Source organism: Balaenoptera ricei, chromosome 7 (genome assembly GCF_028023285.1).
Source record: "Balaenoptera ricei isolate mBalRic1 chromosome 7, mBalRic1.hap2, whole genome shotgun sequence".
NCBI classification, from domain to species: domain Eukaryota; kingdom Metazoa; phylum Chordata; class Mammalia; order Artiodactyla; family Balaenopteridae; genus Balaenoptera; species Balaenoptera ricei.
Window position 1 is genome coordinate 99,935,134 of NC_082645.1, and position 13,640 is coordinate 99,948,773.

General features: G+C 39.5%; 1 protein-coding gene across 1 annotated transcript in view; it reads left to right on the forward strand.

Moving 5' to 3' along the window:
• The first annotated feature begins 8,579 nt into the window (after positions 1–8,579).
• ATIC (5-aminoimidazole-4-carboxamide ribonucleotide formyltransferase/IMP cyclohydrolase) overlaps positions 8,580–13,640 on the forward strand; it is a 32,963-nt gene continuing 27,902 nt past the window's right edge. The window contains exons 1-4 of the mRNA XM_059928632.1: positions 8,580–8,697; positions 8,993–9,119; positions 10,280–10,356; positions 10,999–11,065. Coding sequence (XP_059784615.1) covers positions 8,679–8,697; positions 8,993–9,119; positions 10,280–10,356; positions 10,999–11,065 — 290 coding nt within the window. The 5' untranslated portion in view covers positions 8,580–8,678. The remainder of the gene's footprint in view (positions 8,698–8,992; positions 9,120–10,279; positions 10,357–10,998; positions 11,066–13,640) is intronic.

Genomic DNA, 13,640 nt, shown 5'->3' on the forward strand with positions numbered 1-13,640 from the left:
GAGATATATTTTTTTAAATTTATTTTTATTTTTTTATTTTTGGCTGCGTTGGGTCTTTGTTGCTGTGTGCGGGCTTTCTCTAGTTGCAGCGAGCGGGGGACTACTCTTTGTTGCGGTGCGCGGGCTTCTCATTGTGGTGGCTTCTCTTGTTGCAGAGCATGGGCCCTAGGTGCACAGGCTTCAGTAGCTGTGGCAAGCGGGCTCAGTAGCTCGCAGGCTCTAGAGCGCAGGCTCAGTAGTTGTGACGCACAGGCTTAGTTGCTCCATGGCATGTGGGATCTTCCTGGACCAGGGGTCAAACCCGTGTCCCCTGCATTGGCAGGTGGATTCTTAACCACTGCGCCACCAGGGAAGCCCAAGATATCTTTTTTATACTTAGAGTCAAGGACCTCAAAGACCAGAGCATTGAATGGGTCATTGATGGGGATATTGATGTCACCAAGATAATCATAGGAGTTGAGGTAGAAAGAAAGACTGTAAGCCTGGTGCCAAGATCTCTATGAATGAGTGATGGCGTCTATGAATTTGAGATGACAAAGGTTAGGCATAGAGGGTCGTAGAGCCCCATATTTTAAGCTCAATGGTTAATGCCTGTTGTTTACTAATTATTTTATTAGGCATTCAGGTAAAGACAGAAAAATAAAACATAGTCCCTGTCTATCAAATGTAATGAGGTAGACAGTTTTACAAAGAAATTAATGCAGTATAATGTTAAAGGTGTTATAATTAAAGTAAGCTCCAGGATCAGAGAAGAAAGAATTAATCTACGTGGGAAAGGGAGTGATCAAGAAAGCCTTTAGAAGGAAAAATAACATAAGAGCTCTTTGTTTTATCTTGGGATGAATTCATTATGATATCTTATTTTTGAAAACATAGGATAGCAGCAGTCCAGGTACTGAGAGAACTGTATAAAATCTACAAAAACTGATGGTGACTATTTAGCCAAGGGTGAAATATGATGGAGGAAATGGTAATCTTCAGCCCCAGTTCTGACAAATGTGTGACACCAGTAATCAAAGATAAGTGGCAGAGGAACTCAACAGTTGGGTGGGGATGACCAGAAAGACCCAGGGCATTAGCAGGTACTTGAAAATCCAGACAGTTATATCTGGGAAGAATAAGATAGGAAGACTGACAAGGAAAAGGCCAGTTCCAGCTGTGGACTGGTCTACTTAGCAGGTGATTGGAAAAGGAACTTCAATCATCAAAACTAAGTAAAAACTAAAGGACTTTTTTGTAAATCTTAGCCCAGAATGTCCATTATCTAAAAAGGCACTGCGTAGTAGCTGGAGCCCCATTTTCGCTGTTGATTCTTGTCTGAATCAATTCTTAGTATCAATATTGAAAATAATAATAATTTGGCTTTAATTTTAAATTCCTTAAATATCTAGAGGAGCTAAAGTAACTGCCAAAATGAAAAAAGATACCTGAAAATGTTAAACGTAATATGAATTTATGAACATAATCCATTATAACTACCTTTAAGAAATTCCTACCTAATATATTATTAGAATTGGTATTTCTTATAGAGTTACATATTATTCAATTATCAAAATGATAAAACCTCATTTGGACCATACAATTTATTGTCCAAATAGGCATGTTTTTGAAAGTAAAAGTTGGTGGTATTAACAAGTACCCTAGGACAAGAGACATAAACTGGCACAGTCCTGGGCATCCCAATGACCTTCCCCACACTCCACCTTAACTTCCCACTCCCATGGTCACACTCTGAATATTGTCAATACCCAAGACTGCTCCACCCTATAAACCCACTCTCTAAAACAGTGCTTCCATCCTTCCAGGTTTCCATGACCCCTAACTGTTCTTCATCTTCACGTGCTACAGCCTTCCTCTTGGCTTTTACTTCTCTCCCTACCCAGCTTATATTTCGTGGCCCGTCAAGTCAATCACACTTACCAAAATACCAAAGTCCATTGACTCTTGTTCTTTTCTCATCCTCCTGTCAAAACCCCAATCCTGGATGAAATGAACCATCTGCCTTCTTTGTGTCTGTATGAGGACTACCAAGCTGCTAGAGGACAATCACGTATTTCAACAATCTCTATAAATTCACCATCGTCAACATCGGACGCATTTCAGTATTGCCTGGCATCCTTCTTCCTGCCTGGCTTCTGCTACCACCACTCCACTGAAGCTGATCTTACCAACACCACGATTGACCTTGACAATGACAACAATGCTAATCGCAATAATCACTTTTAGGTCTTTGTGTTGCTTTCCAACAATAGTTAAAATATTTGACAGCTTTTTTTACTCTCTGTCCTTGGCTTTTGTGATATCTTAAGCTTTGTCCTGAACACTTTGTCCAAAGCCCTCTTTTCACTCGGCAATCCCCTTCCCCAAATTTCCTCATCCAGGGAAATTTCACTACCATTGATATGCTGAGGGGCCAGACTGACATCTCCAGGCCAGACTTCTCTTCGTCATTTCCATTAACAACTTTGTCAGAAACCTCCAATGTAATATGTCCTAAACAGAGTTCCTTATCTCCCACCCCCTCCCACCACCACCACCACCACCCCCACTGTCACCTGTCCTTTTATCAGTGTCCCCATCTCAGTTAATGGCAGTTACTCAAAAGAGAAAACTGTAGTTATTTAAGATTCTTTCTTCTCTCATTTGCCACATCCTGTCATTCACTAATGCTATTGATTCTACCTCCTAAACATTACTTGAGTCTATTCACTTTCCTCCATCACTATTGTCACTACCTTAATCTAAACTACCATCAATTTCTCTTTGTCATCGCCTACATCCCCTCCAGTTTCCTTCCAAAATATTTTCCACACAGCAAACAGAAGGTTTTTTTAAAATTCAAATCTGTTGAGTTGATTCCTTACTTAAAACTCTTCAGTTGCTTATTATCATTACCCTTAGAAATAAGACTAAAATTCACAATTCGAATAGACCCATTCCAATACCCCAGCTATACCTCTGCCCCTTACTTTCTACATTTGAGATATACAAGGCTTCTTCCACTTTTTTCTGTAGATGGTAATCTTCCCTTCCTCTTGACCTTTGTGCATACTGGTTTCTCCTCTCTTGAATACAGTCTCTACTCCCCTATCTCTTCTTCTAGCAAACACTTACTTATTTAAAAGGTATTAGTTCATCGACAGATGAATGGATAAAGAAGATGTGGCACATATATACAATGGAATATTACTCAGCCATAAAAAGAAATGTAACTGAGTTATTTGTAGTGAGGTGGATGGACCTAGAATCAGTCATACAGAGTGAAGTAAGTCAGAAAGAGAAAAACAAATATTGTATGCTAACACATATATATGGAATCTAAAAAAAAAAATGGTACTGATGAACCTAGAGGCAGGTCAGGAATAAAGACATAGACGTAGAGAATGGACTTAAGGACATGGGTGGAGGGGGAAGCTGGGGCAAAGTGAGAGTAGCATCGACATATATACAGTACCAAATGTAGAATAGTTAGCTAGTGGGAAGCAGCTGCATAGCACAGGGAGTCTCTTTAGGGATCTCCTTGCTTTCACCTTCACTCCTGTACAACTGGAGAGAACACGTTAGAACATAAGCTAGACCTCACTCCTGCTCAAAGCTCTCCAGCGGCTTCCCTTCTCAGTGTAAAAGCCAAAGTCTTTACAGTGGCCCAGACAGCCCTGTACAGTCTGACTGCTGACATTGCTCCTTCTTTCTTAGTGTTGCTCCCTCTGTTGCAGCCACACTGTGCTCCCTGCCATTCCTTCAACCTGACAGGCACACCCTTATGCAGGGCCGCTGCACTTGCTATTCTCTCTGCCTGGAATAGTCTCTGCCAAATACCTTATGACTTCCTACCCCTCCTCCATCATCAGTTCTTTAGTCAAATGTACCTTCTCAGTATGAAATTCTCTGAGGAGCCTACTTAAAATTGCAGGTCTCTTCTGTCCTACCCTCTTCCCTGCTTTATTTTTTCCCACAGGGATGAAGTGTCTCCGTATCCAACACCCTGTACATTTTATGCATTTCTGTTGTTTATTGACTGTCTCCTCCTCTGAGATATAAATTCTGTGATGGCAGAGATTTCTTTTTTTTAATCTGTTCGGTCCACCTTTGCATCCTCATTAAATAGTAAGCCACCAGTAAATATTTTTTGAATGAATTTGTGAGTGAGTGAATGAATATCATCTTCAATAAATATTCACCAGATGAACACTTGCCGTAATACCAATTTTGTATTACTCTATCAGCCATTGTATTAATTATACGAAGGCTACATGGTTAAAATCCACATGCACTCTAGGGCATTAAGTGTTTGCTCGAGCAGATTCTTTCTTTGGCCTTCTGACTTAACCTATTTGCTGGGCCTAATTAAGGCAGTTTATCATCTTTCAGACTTCAACTACTACTTCAGTGTCATTAAATTTCCAAATCTATTTATCTTTAGCCTCATGTCCATTCCTGATTTGCATTTGTATTCCCAAAAACTTACTGTATATTTTCATTTTGTTATTTATACTTCAAAATCAACATCTAGAAATGTTACCGAATTGGTCAACTAGACACATGCCAGGGTCCTAGCCCCAAGCCAAGACCGTTTGTCTCGGCCAGGGAAGTTGTTTTTCCAAGCAGATTCACGCAGCCAACAGCAGATGCTGAGACTGCAACAGTACAAGCTTTATTCAATAGCCAAAGTATAGAGAAGCAGGAACCTAGTTCACAAATCAACTTCTCAACCCAATTCGGGCGGAGACACCAAATATATAGGAAGGTTGAGGTAAAAGCAAGGGAATTGGAAAAAATGGGAGGAATATTCATGAGTTATCCAAGAACAGGGGTGTGGTTTGGAATGATGCAACACTCCTTTTCAGTCTTTGTATGGGCTTTTGGGGTTGTTGTCACGGCAATGGTGGATGTGTCATTTAGCATACTAATGTGTTACAATGAGTGTATAATGAGGCTCAAGGTCTGCTGGAAGTCAAATCTTCCACCATCTTGGGCGTAGATGGTTCTAACTAGTTCTTGTTTTTTTTCTCTTTGCAGCTTCCTCCTGAAACTTAGAATATAATTGAATATAATTATATAAGAATATAAGAATAATTGGTTTCCATTCAAGGGATGGGCCGCGGTAGGATCTGGCGCAACAGCCTTGGTAACAGAAACGCAAATTTACCCAAATGCTCACGTTGACCTCAAATAAAAATAGACACACACCAAAACTGTTCTTTCTCTCTCTCTCTTTTTTTTAATGTTAGTGATTTGCTTCACAGCAACTCAGATGGCCAAGCTAGAAATGGTGGAGCCTCCCTTATTTCTTTCCACTTCATGTTTCTCTTATGCAGTTCATCTCCATGTGCTGGAGGTTTTACCCCTGATTTTCTCTCCAATAAATCTCTCCTTTTCCATGCTTTCAGGTCTTTGATTAGGGTTTGTGTGATTTCTTAAGTGGTTTTTCTGATTACAGTTCTTCTAATTCATTCTTTGTATTATTGCCAACTTTACATTTCAGAACACCCCTAGTGAAACCTTGCAACTCAGATTGGGACTTGAACCCACGGTCTTTTAACTGAGATCACACACCTGGTCTCAGGACTTAATGAAGCTCAGGTTCTTGATGTCTTGTCCCAGAAGGAATTCAGTGAGAGACAAAGTGATAGGTAAGAAGCGGATTTATTTAGAAAGAAACACACTCCACAGACAGAGTGTGGGCCAGCTCAGAAGGCGAGAGATGGCACCAGGGTATGGGGGTTGTCAGCTTTTATAGGGGTGGGTAATTTCACAGGCTAATGAGTGGGAGGAGTATTCCATCTATTTTGGGGAAGGAGTGGGGATTTCTAGGAATTAGGCCACCACCCACTTTTTGATCTTTATGGTCTGCCTTGGAACTGTCATGGCGCCTATGGGTGTGTCATTTTGCTTGCTGATGTGTTACAGTGAGCTCAAGCTCTAGCCATCTAGACTGAGGCTCAAGGTCTAGCCATCTTGGATCTATCTGGTTCTAATCAGTTTATGTCATGTCCTCAAGCTATGTCATTCTTTTAAAGGTTGTGCTCTGCCCCCCTTCCCTCCTATTTCACTAGAACCTTCAAGGAAAATGTTCAGATTCATTAATATGTCATAAGATAGTTTAACCTCTAGATTAGAGAGAAATTTTATTGATAATCCTTAATGCATTAATCCGATTATCCAAGCTCCTGGGAATCACTTTATATGGCAGACTATATCCATGTGAGTGGTAAACCCTTAGAGCAAGTTGGCCCAAAATGAGCAGCCTTACTAATCCTTAGAGTCTAGTAGGAGTTCACAGATTTGGGAGTAGAATGGAGGCTTTTTGGAGGAAATGATAAGTTTACACAAAGAATAAACAAGATAGAAGAAAAACAGATAATAGCACACTTGAGAAATTGAAATTACTTATAAACATATCAAATGTTTTTAGATATATAAAGATGATTTCAGGTTCTTTAAGCTTCCTTTGGGAGGGGTGTGAAGTAAGAAGAGAAGAAATGAAAATATAATCATTATAGTGCACGCATGTTCTTTTCTGTCTGTCTGGAACAGGAATGCTAGTGATAGACCCTTAGAAGGTGAATCCACATCTTTATGAAAATATCTCTCGTTTCATTTCTGACACACTAGCTTGCTTGTGACTAGCATTTTTAAGGAGGGCATACTATGAGGTCCAGAGAGATACACATTTAGTCAACTATATCAAGGGAATGAACCAAGAAGGAAATATGCTTCTTTGTTACCCTTATTAGTCACTTTATAGTTTGTACTTTCAATAAATTAATTTGCATCTTACAATCTGAAGCTTACATAACAAATATTATGCCCTTATTACACACAAGGCAACTAAGGTCCTCAAAGATGTAGTGATGTGGTCAGGATCACAAAGCTAGTAAAAAATTCATTTACTCCTCTTGCCATTAACATATGAGATAGTTATCAAGTCTGAACTTTAATACTATGGCAGGATTAGTTAGAACTAATCTTAGCAAACATCATTAAATGAAGAGAGTTGTGTCTTGGTCTGGAACCCACAGTTCATTCTTTTTTAGTATATATGGCAGCATTCCAAAGGACCTCTACAAAAATCAGTTTAATACCATGTTTTCTCTTTCTATTAGTATTTTCTAGTTGTACCTAACTATGTTGCTACACTTACATTCCATCATGAGCTCCTTGAAAACAGTGATTAGTTGATATTCATCTTTGTCTTTCTGACACTTTATTTCTGCCATTCAGGCAGACAGGGCTCAACAAATATTTATTACATTGAATATTTGAAATTCACATGCAGGAAAAATGCCCAGTGCCTAAGTGCTGTTTATTTTCCTCTTATCACTAAATCTCTGCATTATTTTCTGCTTTTTGTATCCTATAAAAACCTACAGTGACTGGCCAGGGAAATTTCCTTTATTACGAGCTATGAACTTTGTCTTTTTAAATTCACAGTTGGCAAACACACTCTGAAGACACCATTATAATCTTAATATATTTCTCTTAGAAATGTGAGAAATATTCAGAGCAAAGTGTTCACATATTCAGAGGTTATAAAATACAGCCCTTGATTTTAGCCAATAGGTATTCACTTTGGGGAATAAAGAAGAGACTGGAAGAATCAGGGAAGAGGAAAAACAGAAATAAATAGCATGTGGGTAAGAGAAGACTTTTTTCTGCAGCTGTGAGACCAAGACAGAGTATAAAAGATAGGCAGCACTATTATTTTGTAATATAATTCTAACAAGGAACATTTTAAAAAATATTTCTTTAGACAGCAACGTGTGTATATTTTGTGGCAAAGATGTTATTTTCTAAAAGAAATGAATGTGTTCAGTTTTGCTTTCCCTATTTTTCATGGATTAAGAAAAGCATCCCCAGGAATTCCCTGGCGGTCCAGTGGTTAGGACTCGGTGCTTTCACTGCAGGAAGCCGAGTTCAATCCCCTTTGGGGAACTAAGATCCCTCAAGCCTCAAGACGCAGCCAAAATAAAAAATGGCATTCCCCTCGCCCCCACCCCAACCATTATCATTCCTCTCATCCAGGCTTGAGTTAAATATTTACCGATTTGCCAGAAGACACCACCTTTCATAAGCAGATTTCAGGCTATTGTATAATGTGGAATCCAAAACTCAAATGAATGTCAATTTCACTTCATTTTGCCTCTGGGAACTGTGGAGTCACTTAATCTTTAGGCCTTCGTTTTACTTTTTTTAATATATGGAAATGGGAGGAAGGCAGATGATTGCCAAGATGCTTTCTAGCTTTGCTGCTCTAAGAACTTTTCCTCGTGTTTTTCTGGATTCCTCCGTCAGGGCTTCTGACACTTTGATCAGCCTCCGGCACAGGCTGCCCTGGGCAACAGGAGTTAGCTCCTGAGGCTTGGGGCGACCGCATTTTGAGGGCAGGGACAAATCAACTCTCGGAGTGTGAGGCTGTAGGCGGTGATCCCTTCCAGTTCTGGATTTAGGAAGCCAGCTGCACCGCACCCCACCCCGCATTCCCTTACAGCCCCGAGGCTCCGATTCCGCGTCTGAAATTGAACAGGGGGAGGGTTGGGTCACGTGACGGATCAGGTGCCCACCGGATCCGCCCCGCTTCCTTCCGGCATAAATTCTGGCCGCACCGCCCCTCCCCTCCGCACGTGGCGTCTCCGCTTTTGTGCCCCGCGCTCCCTGGGGTCTCGCCGCCTGCAGCCATGGCACCCGGCCAGCTCGGTGAGCCCCTTGGCGCCCTGGAGGTGCCGCGCCATCGGCATCCGTGCCGCGCGGCGACCTTAAACTCCGGCAATGGCGGCGGCCGGGCGGGAGCTGCGGGGGCCCGGCAGGGTGGGAGGCGGCGCTGCGGTCTGCTAGGCCCCGGCCCGCGGTAGTGCGGTTCGCTGGCGGCAGACCCGGCCCCGGGTCAAGGTCTGGGTAGTGAGGGCCTTGAGATTCCCGACTGCCCACTCCCGCTCCCCGGCCTTGAGGAATATAATGTACAGCGAGTGATGAGAAATGTTTTCTGTTTCAGCCTTATTTAGTGTCTCTGACAAAACCGGCCTTGTGGAATTTGCCAGGAACCTAGCTTCTGTGGGTTTGCATCTGATCGCTTCTGGAGGGACTGCAAAAGCTCTCAGAGATGCTGGTCTGGCAGTCAGGTAAGGCACAACTTGCTTTCTAAGTTAAGTCCAATCAGAACCTAGTGTGATGACGTTGACCAGAAAGTAATGTATTCCAAGCACTGAGTAAAATAACGTTATTTACTCCTCCCAGCCAGGCTGTGAGATTGGTCAACTACTTAACCACCTTTGTGGAAGAGGAAGATGAGGCCCAGAGAAATTTAGTAACTTCTGTTCATATTTACAGAGTAAGGAGTTGGGACCCCCAGAGTTCTCATTTCAGAGCCCTCCTCAGCCACAACAGATTAATTTAGGTGGACTGTCTGTTGGGCAAGAAGGAAGTTGTGATTTGCAGAATGCATATGAACTGTTTTGACTGGCTCTTTAGTGAAACTGTAGACATCATTAAAATTCAACTCTTAAGATTCGGTCTCTCTTCCCTTAGCATCTCTGGTAACCATGTTCAACATGTTGATGTGTTTCCTTCCAGTGTTTTTATAAGCATATTTTTTAATTTCATAGCTCATACAGAAGATAGGTGGTCTTGCTTCTTGCTTTTTTCACATATTGTGGGTTTTTAAAAATTTGCTTGTAAATTCTGGCAGAGAGGGTTCAGGTCAGTTTGGTGATATGGATCGATATTTAAATGCTGTCTTTTATGTGTCCCTTTGTCATGTTTTGTCATTATCTTTTTCCAGCTTACTTTTTCTTTTCATGTATTGAGTAAAAAGTTTTTACATTTACATAGATCAGTCCTTTGTTCAATGTTTTGAAAGCATTCCTCACATACTTAATTTTGGTACTTTTCTTTTATTAAAGTGCTCAAACTTTTGATTCGGAATTTGTATTTGCATAGTGTTAACCAGTTGTTCTAATACCAACACCACTTTACTAAACAATCTTTATTGCCCCACTCATTTACTTTGCTGTCTTTATGCTTGTTTAATCATAAAAATAAATCCTTGCTTTCTCTTTAGTCTGTTTCTGAGATAAGAATATTAATACTTTGTTGTATATTGCCAAATTACTTGTGAGTTGAATTTATTTCTTAATATTTCATTAGTATGGCTTATGATTCATTTTCTGAATTGTGAAAATCCAGGCTCTGAAAAAATGTTGGAAGATGCTTTGGAATGATGTAAAATGTAAAATGACAACTCAGCAGAAGCACTAGCAATATTCTGTTTATCTGTTTTCAGAGATGTCTCTGAGGTAACTGGATTTCCTGAAATGTTAGGGGGGCGTGTGAAAACCTTGCATCCTGCAGTCCATGCTGGTAAGTGGCTGATACCTTCAATTTAAAACAATCAGTGGTTTTCAGTTACTTTGTAGAATAAACAAAGGAATAAGGAAAAAGGCAGGTCATAGCTCAAAAAAAAATTATCTGTGAGGTTATACTGGTTTTGTCACATGTGCTGCTAAAGTTCATAACACATTAGAACCTGTTTAAAATCTGGTTTGCTTTATTAATTGATGGATTCCTCTGCTTGCTATTAGTCCTGGCCTGATAAATAAGTTAGAGTGTGATATTTCCTGCTGGAGTTAATGAAAATACTTAGATTTTAGAGTGTGAAAAAACTTTTATGATGATTCCAAACTTAGAATAAAGCATCACAGTGTAACTGACTTTCAAAGGAGTTCTTTCAAAATGCTTCACTATTTATGGGAGTACATGGAGTGATGGAACTGACAACAGTTATATGAAAATTCCTTTTATGTTTTGTTGCTCAAGAAAAAGGGAATCGGGAACTGATGCAAACAATTTTTAAGTATACCCACTAATCTGAGTTTTGTACTGTCTGGTATTCTTAATTAGGCAATGCTAGGGGCTTTAACTTGATAGATGGGATCATGTTGGAAAGAAGTACCTTATTCTGACTTGTTTTTTGAACCTAATACTCTAACTTTGTTAAATTAGGCATCTTGGCTCGTAATATCCCAGAAGATAGTGCTGACATGGCCAGACTTGATTTCAGTCTTATAAGGTAAAAATTCAAAGTTGAACTTTTTTTTTTTTAATAAGTATTTTAATTAATTAATTAACTAATTTTTGGCTGTGTTGGGTCTTCGTTTCTGTGCGAGGGCTTTCTCTAGTTGTGGCAAGTGGGGGCTACTCTTCATTGCGGTGCGCGGGCCTCTCACTATCGCGGCTTCTCTTGTTGCGGAGCACAAGCTCCAGACGCGCACGCTCAGTAGTTGTGGCACACGGGCCCAGCTGCTCCGAGGCATGTGGGATCTTCCCAGACCCGTGTCCCCTGCATTGGCAGGCAGATTCTCAACCACTGCGCCACCAGGGAAGCCCCAAAGTTGAACTTTTAATACATTAGGGATCAAAGACAAAGAAGCCAAATCTGGTGTCTCTTTTTAAAGATCAAGGTTAGCATTAGGTTTAGTTTCCTGATCACTTACTATAAACATTTATTGAGGACCTTTGTGACGTTGTATGTGGGTAAACATTTTGATTTTGCCAAATTTATATTACTAAGATACATAATTATGCTTAAACAACCTTTGCTTTTTTAGGAAGTTGTGATCTAAATTGTCATACATATAAGTAACTTAGTTATTTGCATAATGATATTCACTGTTTCTTTTTAATACATATGTATAACAGCTTTATTCAGCTTAATTCATGTACCATACAATTCCCCAATTTAAAGTAGATAATTCAGTAGTTTAGTAATTTAGTGTATTTAGAGTTGTACAATTATTACCACAGTTAATGTTAGAATATATTCATCACCCCACCTCCCACCCTGACCCTCCCCCCAAAAAACTCTACCCATTAACTTTCATTCTTCATTTCCCCCAACAACCTAGGCAAGCACCTGTCTATCTTCTGTCTCTATGTATTTACACGAACATTGCGTATCAGTGTAATTGTATAATATATGGTCTTCTGTGACTGGCTTCTTAGCATGTTTTCAAGGTTCATCCATGTTATAGCATATATCAATTCACTTTTTTATTGCTGAAAAGTAATTTATTGTATGGATATACTCCCATTTATCAGTTCATCAGTTGATGGATATTTGGATTGTTTGCACTTTTGGATGTTATGAATAATGCAGCTATGGACATTCATGTACAAATTTTTATGTGGACGTATATTTTCATTTCTCTTGGGTATATACCTGGGAATGGAATTTCTTGGTCATCTGGTAACTGTTTAAACTTTTGAGGAGCTGCCAGACTGTCTTCCAAAGTGCTTCATCAGTTTACATTCCCACCAGCAGCATTCAAAAGTTCTCACTTCTACATACTCAGCAACATTTGTTATTGATTTTTTTGATTCTAACCATCCTGTGATGTGGTATCTCATTGTGATTATGATTTGCGTTTCCTAATGAGGTTGAGCATCTTTTCATGAGCATAAGCCATTTGTATACCTTTGGAGAAATATCTGTTCAGATGCCCATTTTAATTGAGTTACTTATTTTTTATTATTGAGTTGTAAGAATTCATTTTATCCCATTCTGTGGATTGTTTTCACTTTCTTAATGGTATCCTTTGACCATCATAAAAGTTTTAAATTTTGGTAATATCCAACTTACCTGTATTTTTTCTTTTGCTGCCTGTGCCTTTGGTGTTATTTCTAAGAAACCATTTCATAATTCAAAATAATGAAGATTTATGCCTGTGTTTTCTTTTAAGAGTTCTTTAGTTTTAGCTTTTATGCTTAGGTCTTTGATTCCTTTTAAGCTACTTTTTTTATATGTGGGTGTGAGGTAGGGGTCCAGCTTTATTTAGTATGTGGCTATCCAGTTGTCTCAGCATCATTTGTGGGAGAGACTATTCTTTCCCCATTGAATGATCTTGGTACACTTGATCTATACCTCCTTTATGCCAGCACCACGCCATTATTTTTGCCGTAAATTGTCAAAGTGATAAGTGTGAGTCTTCCAGCTTTGTTCTTCTTTTTCAAGATTGTTTTGGGTATTTGCAAGGGTCCCTTGCATTTCCATATGAATTTTAGGGTCAGCTTGCCCATTTCTGCAAAAAGGGGCGTTGGAATTTTTGTAGGGATTATCTTGAATCTGTAGATCAATTTGGGGAATATTGCCATCCTAACAGTATTAAGTCTTCCAGTCCATAAACATGGGATCTCTTTCTAAAGATTTTTTAAAATTTCAACGTTGTTTTGTACTTTTTAAGATACAAGTCATAGTCTTTTGTTAAATTTATTCTTAAATTTGTTTGTTTTTGTTTTTGATGCTATTGTAAGTAGAACTGTTTTCTTAATTTTACTTTTGGATTGTTCCTCGCTAGTGTGTATAAGTTCAATTGATTATATCCTACAACCCTGCTGAACTCATTTACTGATTAGTGCTAATGATTTTTCTGTGTGAATTCCTTAGGATTTTCGATATACAAGATCATGTCACCTGCTAATAGAGATAACATCACTTTTTTCCAATCTTGGTGCCTTTTGTTTCATTTTCTTTGCTAATTGACTAGGGTAGAACCTCCAGTACAGGGTTGAGTAGAAGTGGTGAGAGTGGACATCCTTGTCTTGTTCCTGATCTTAGGGGAGAGCTTTCAGTCTTTCACCTTGAAGTA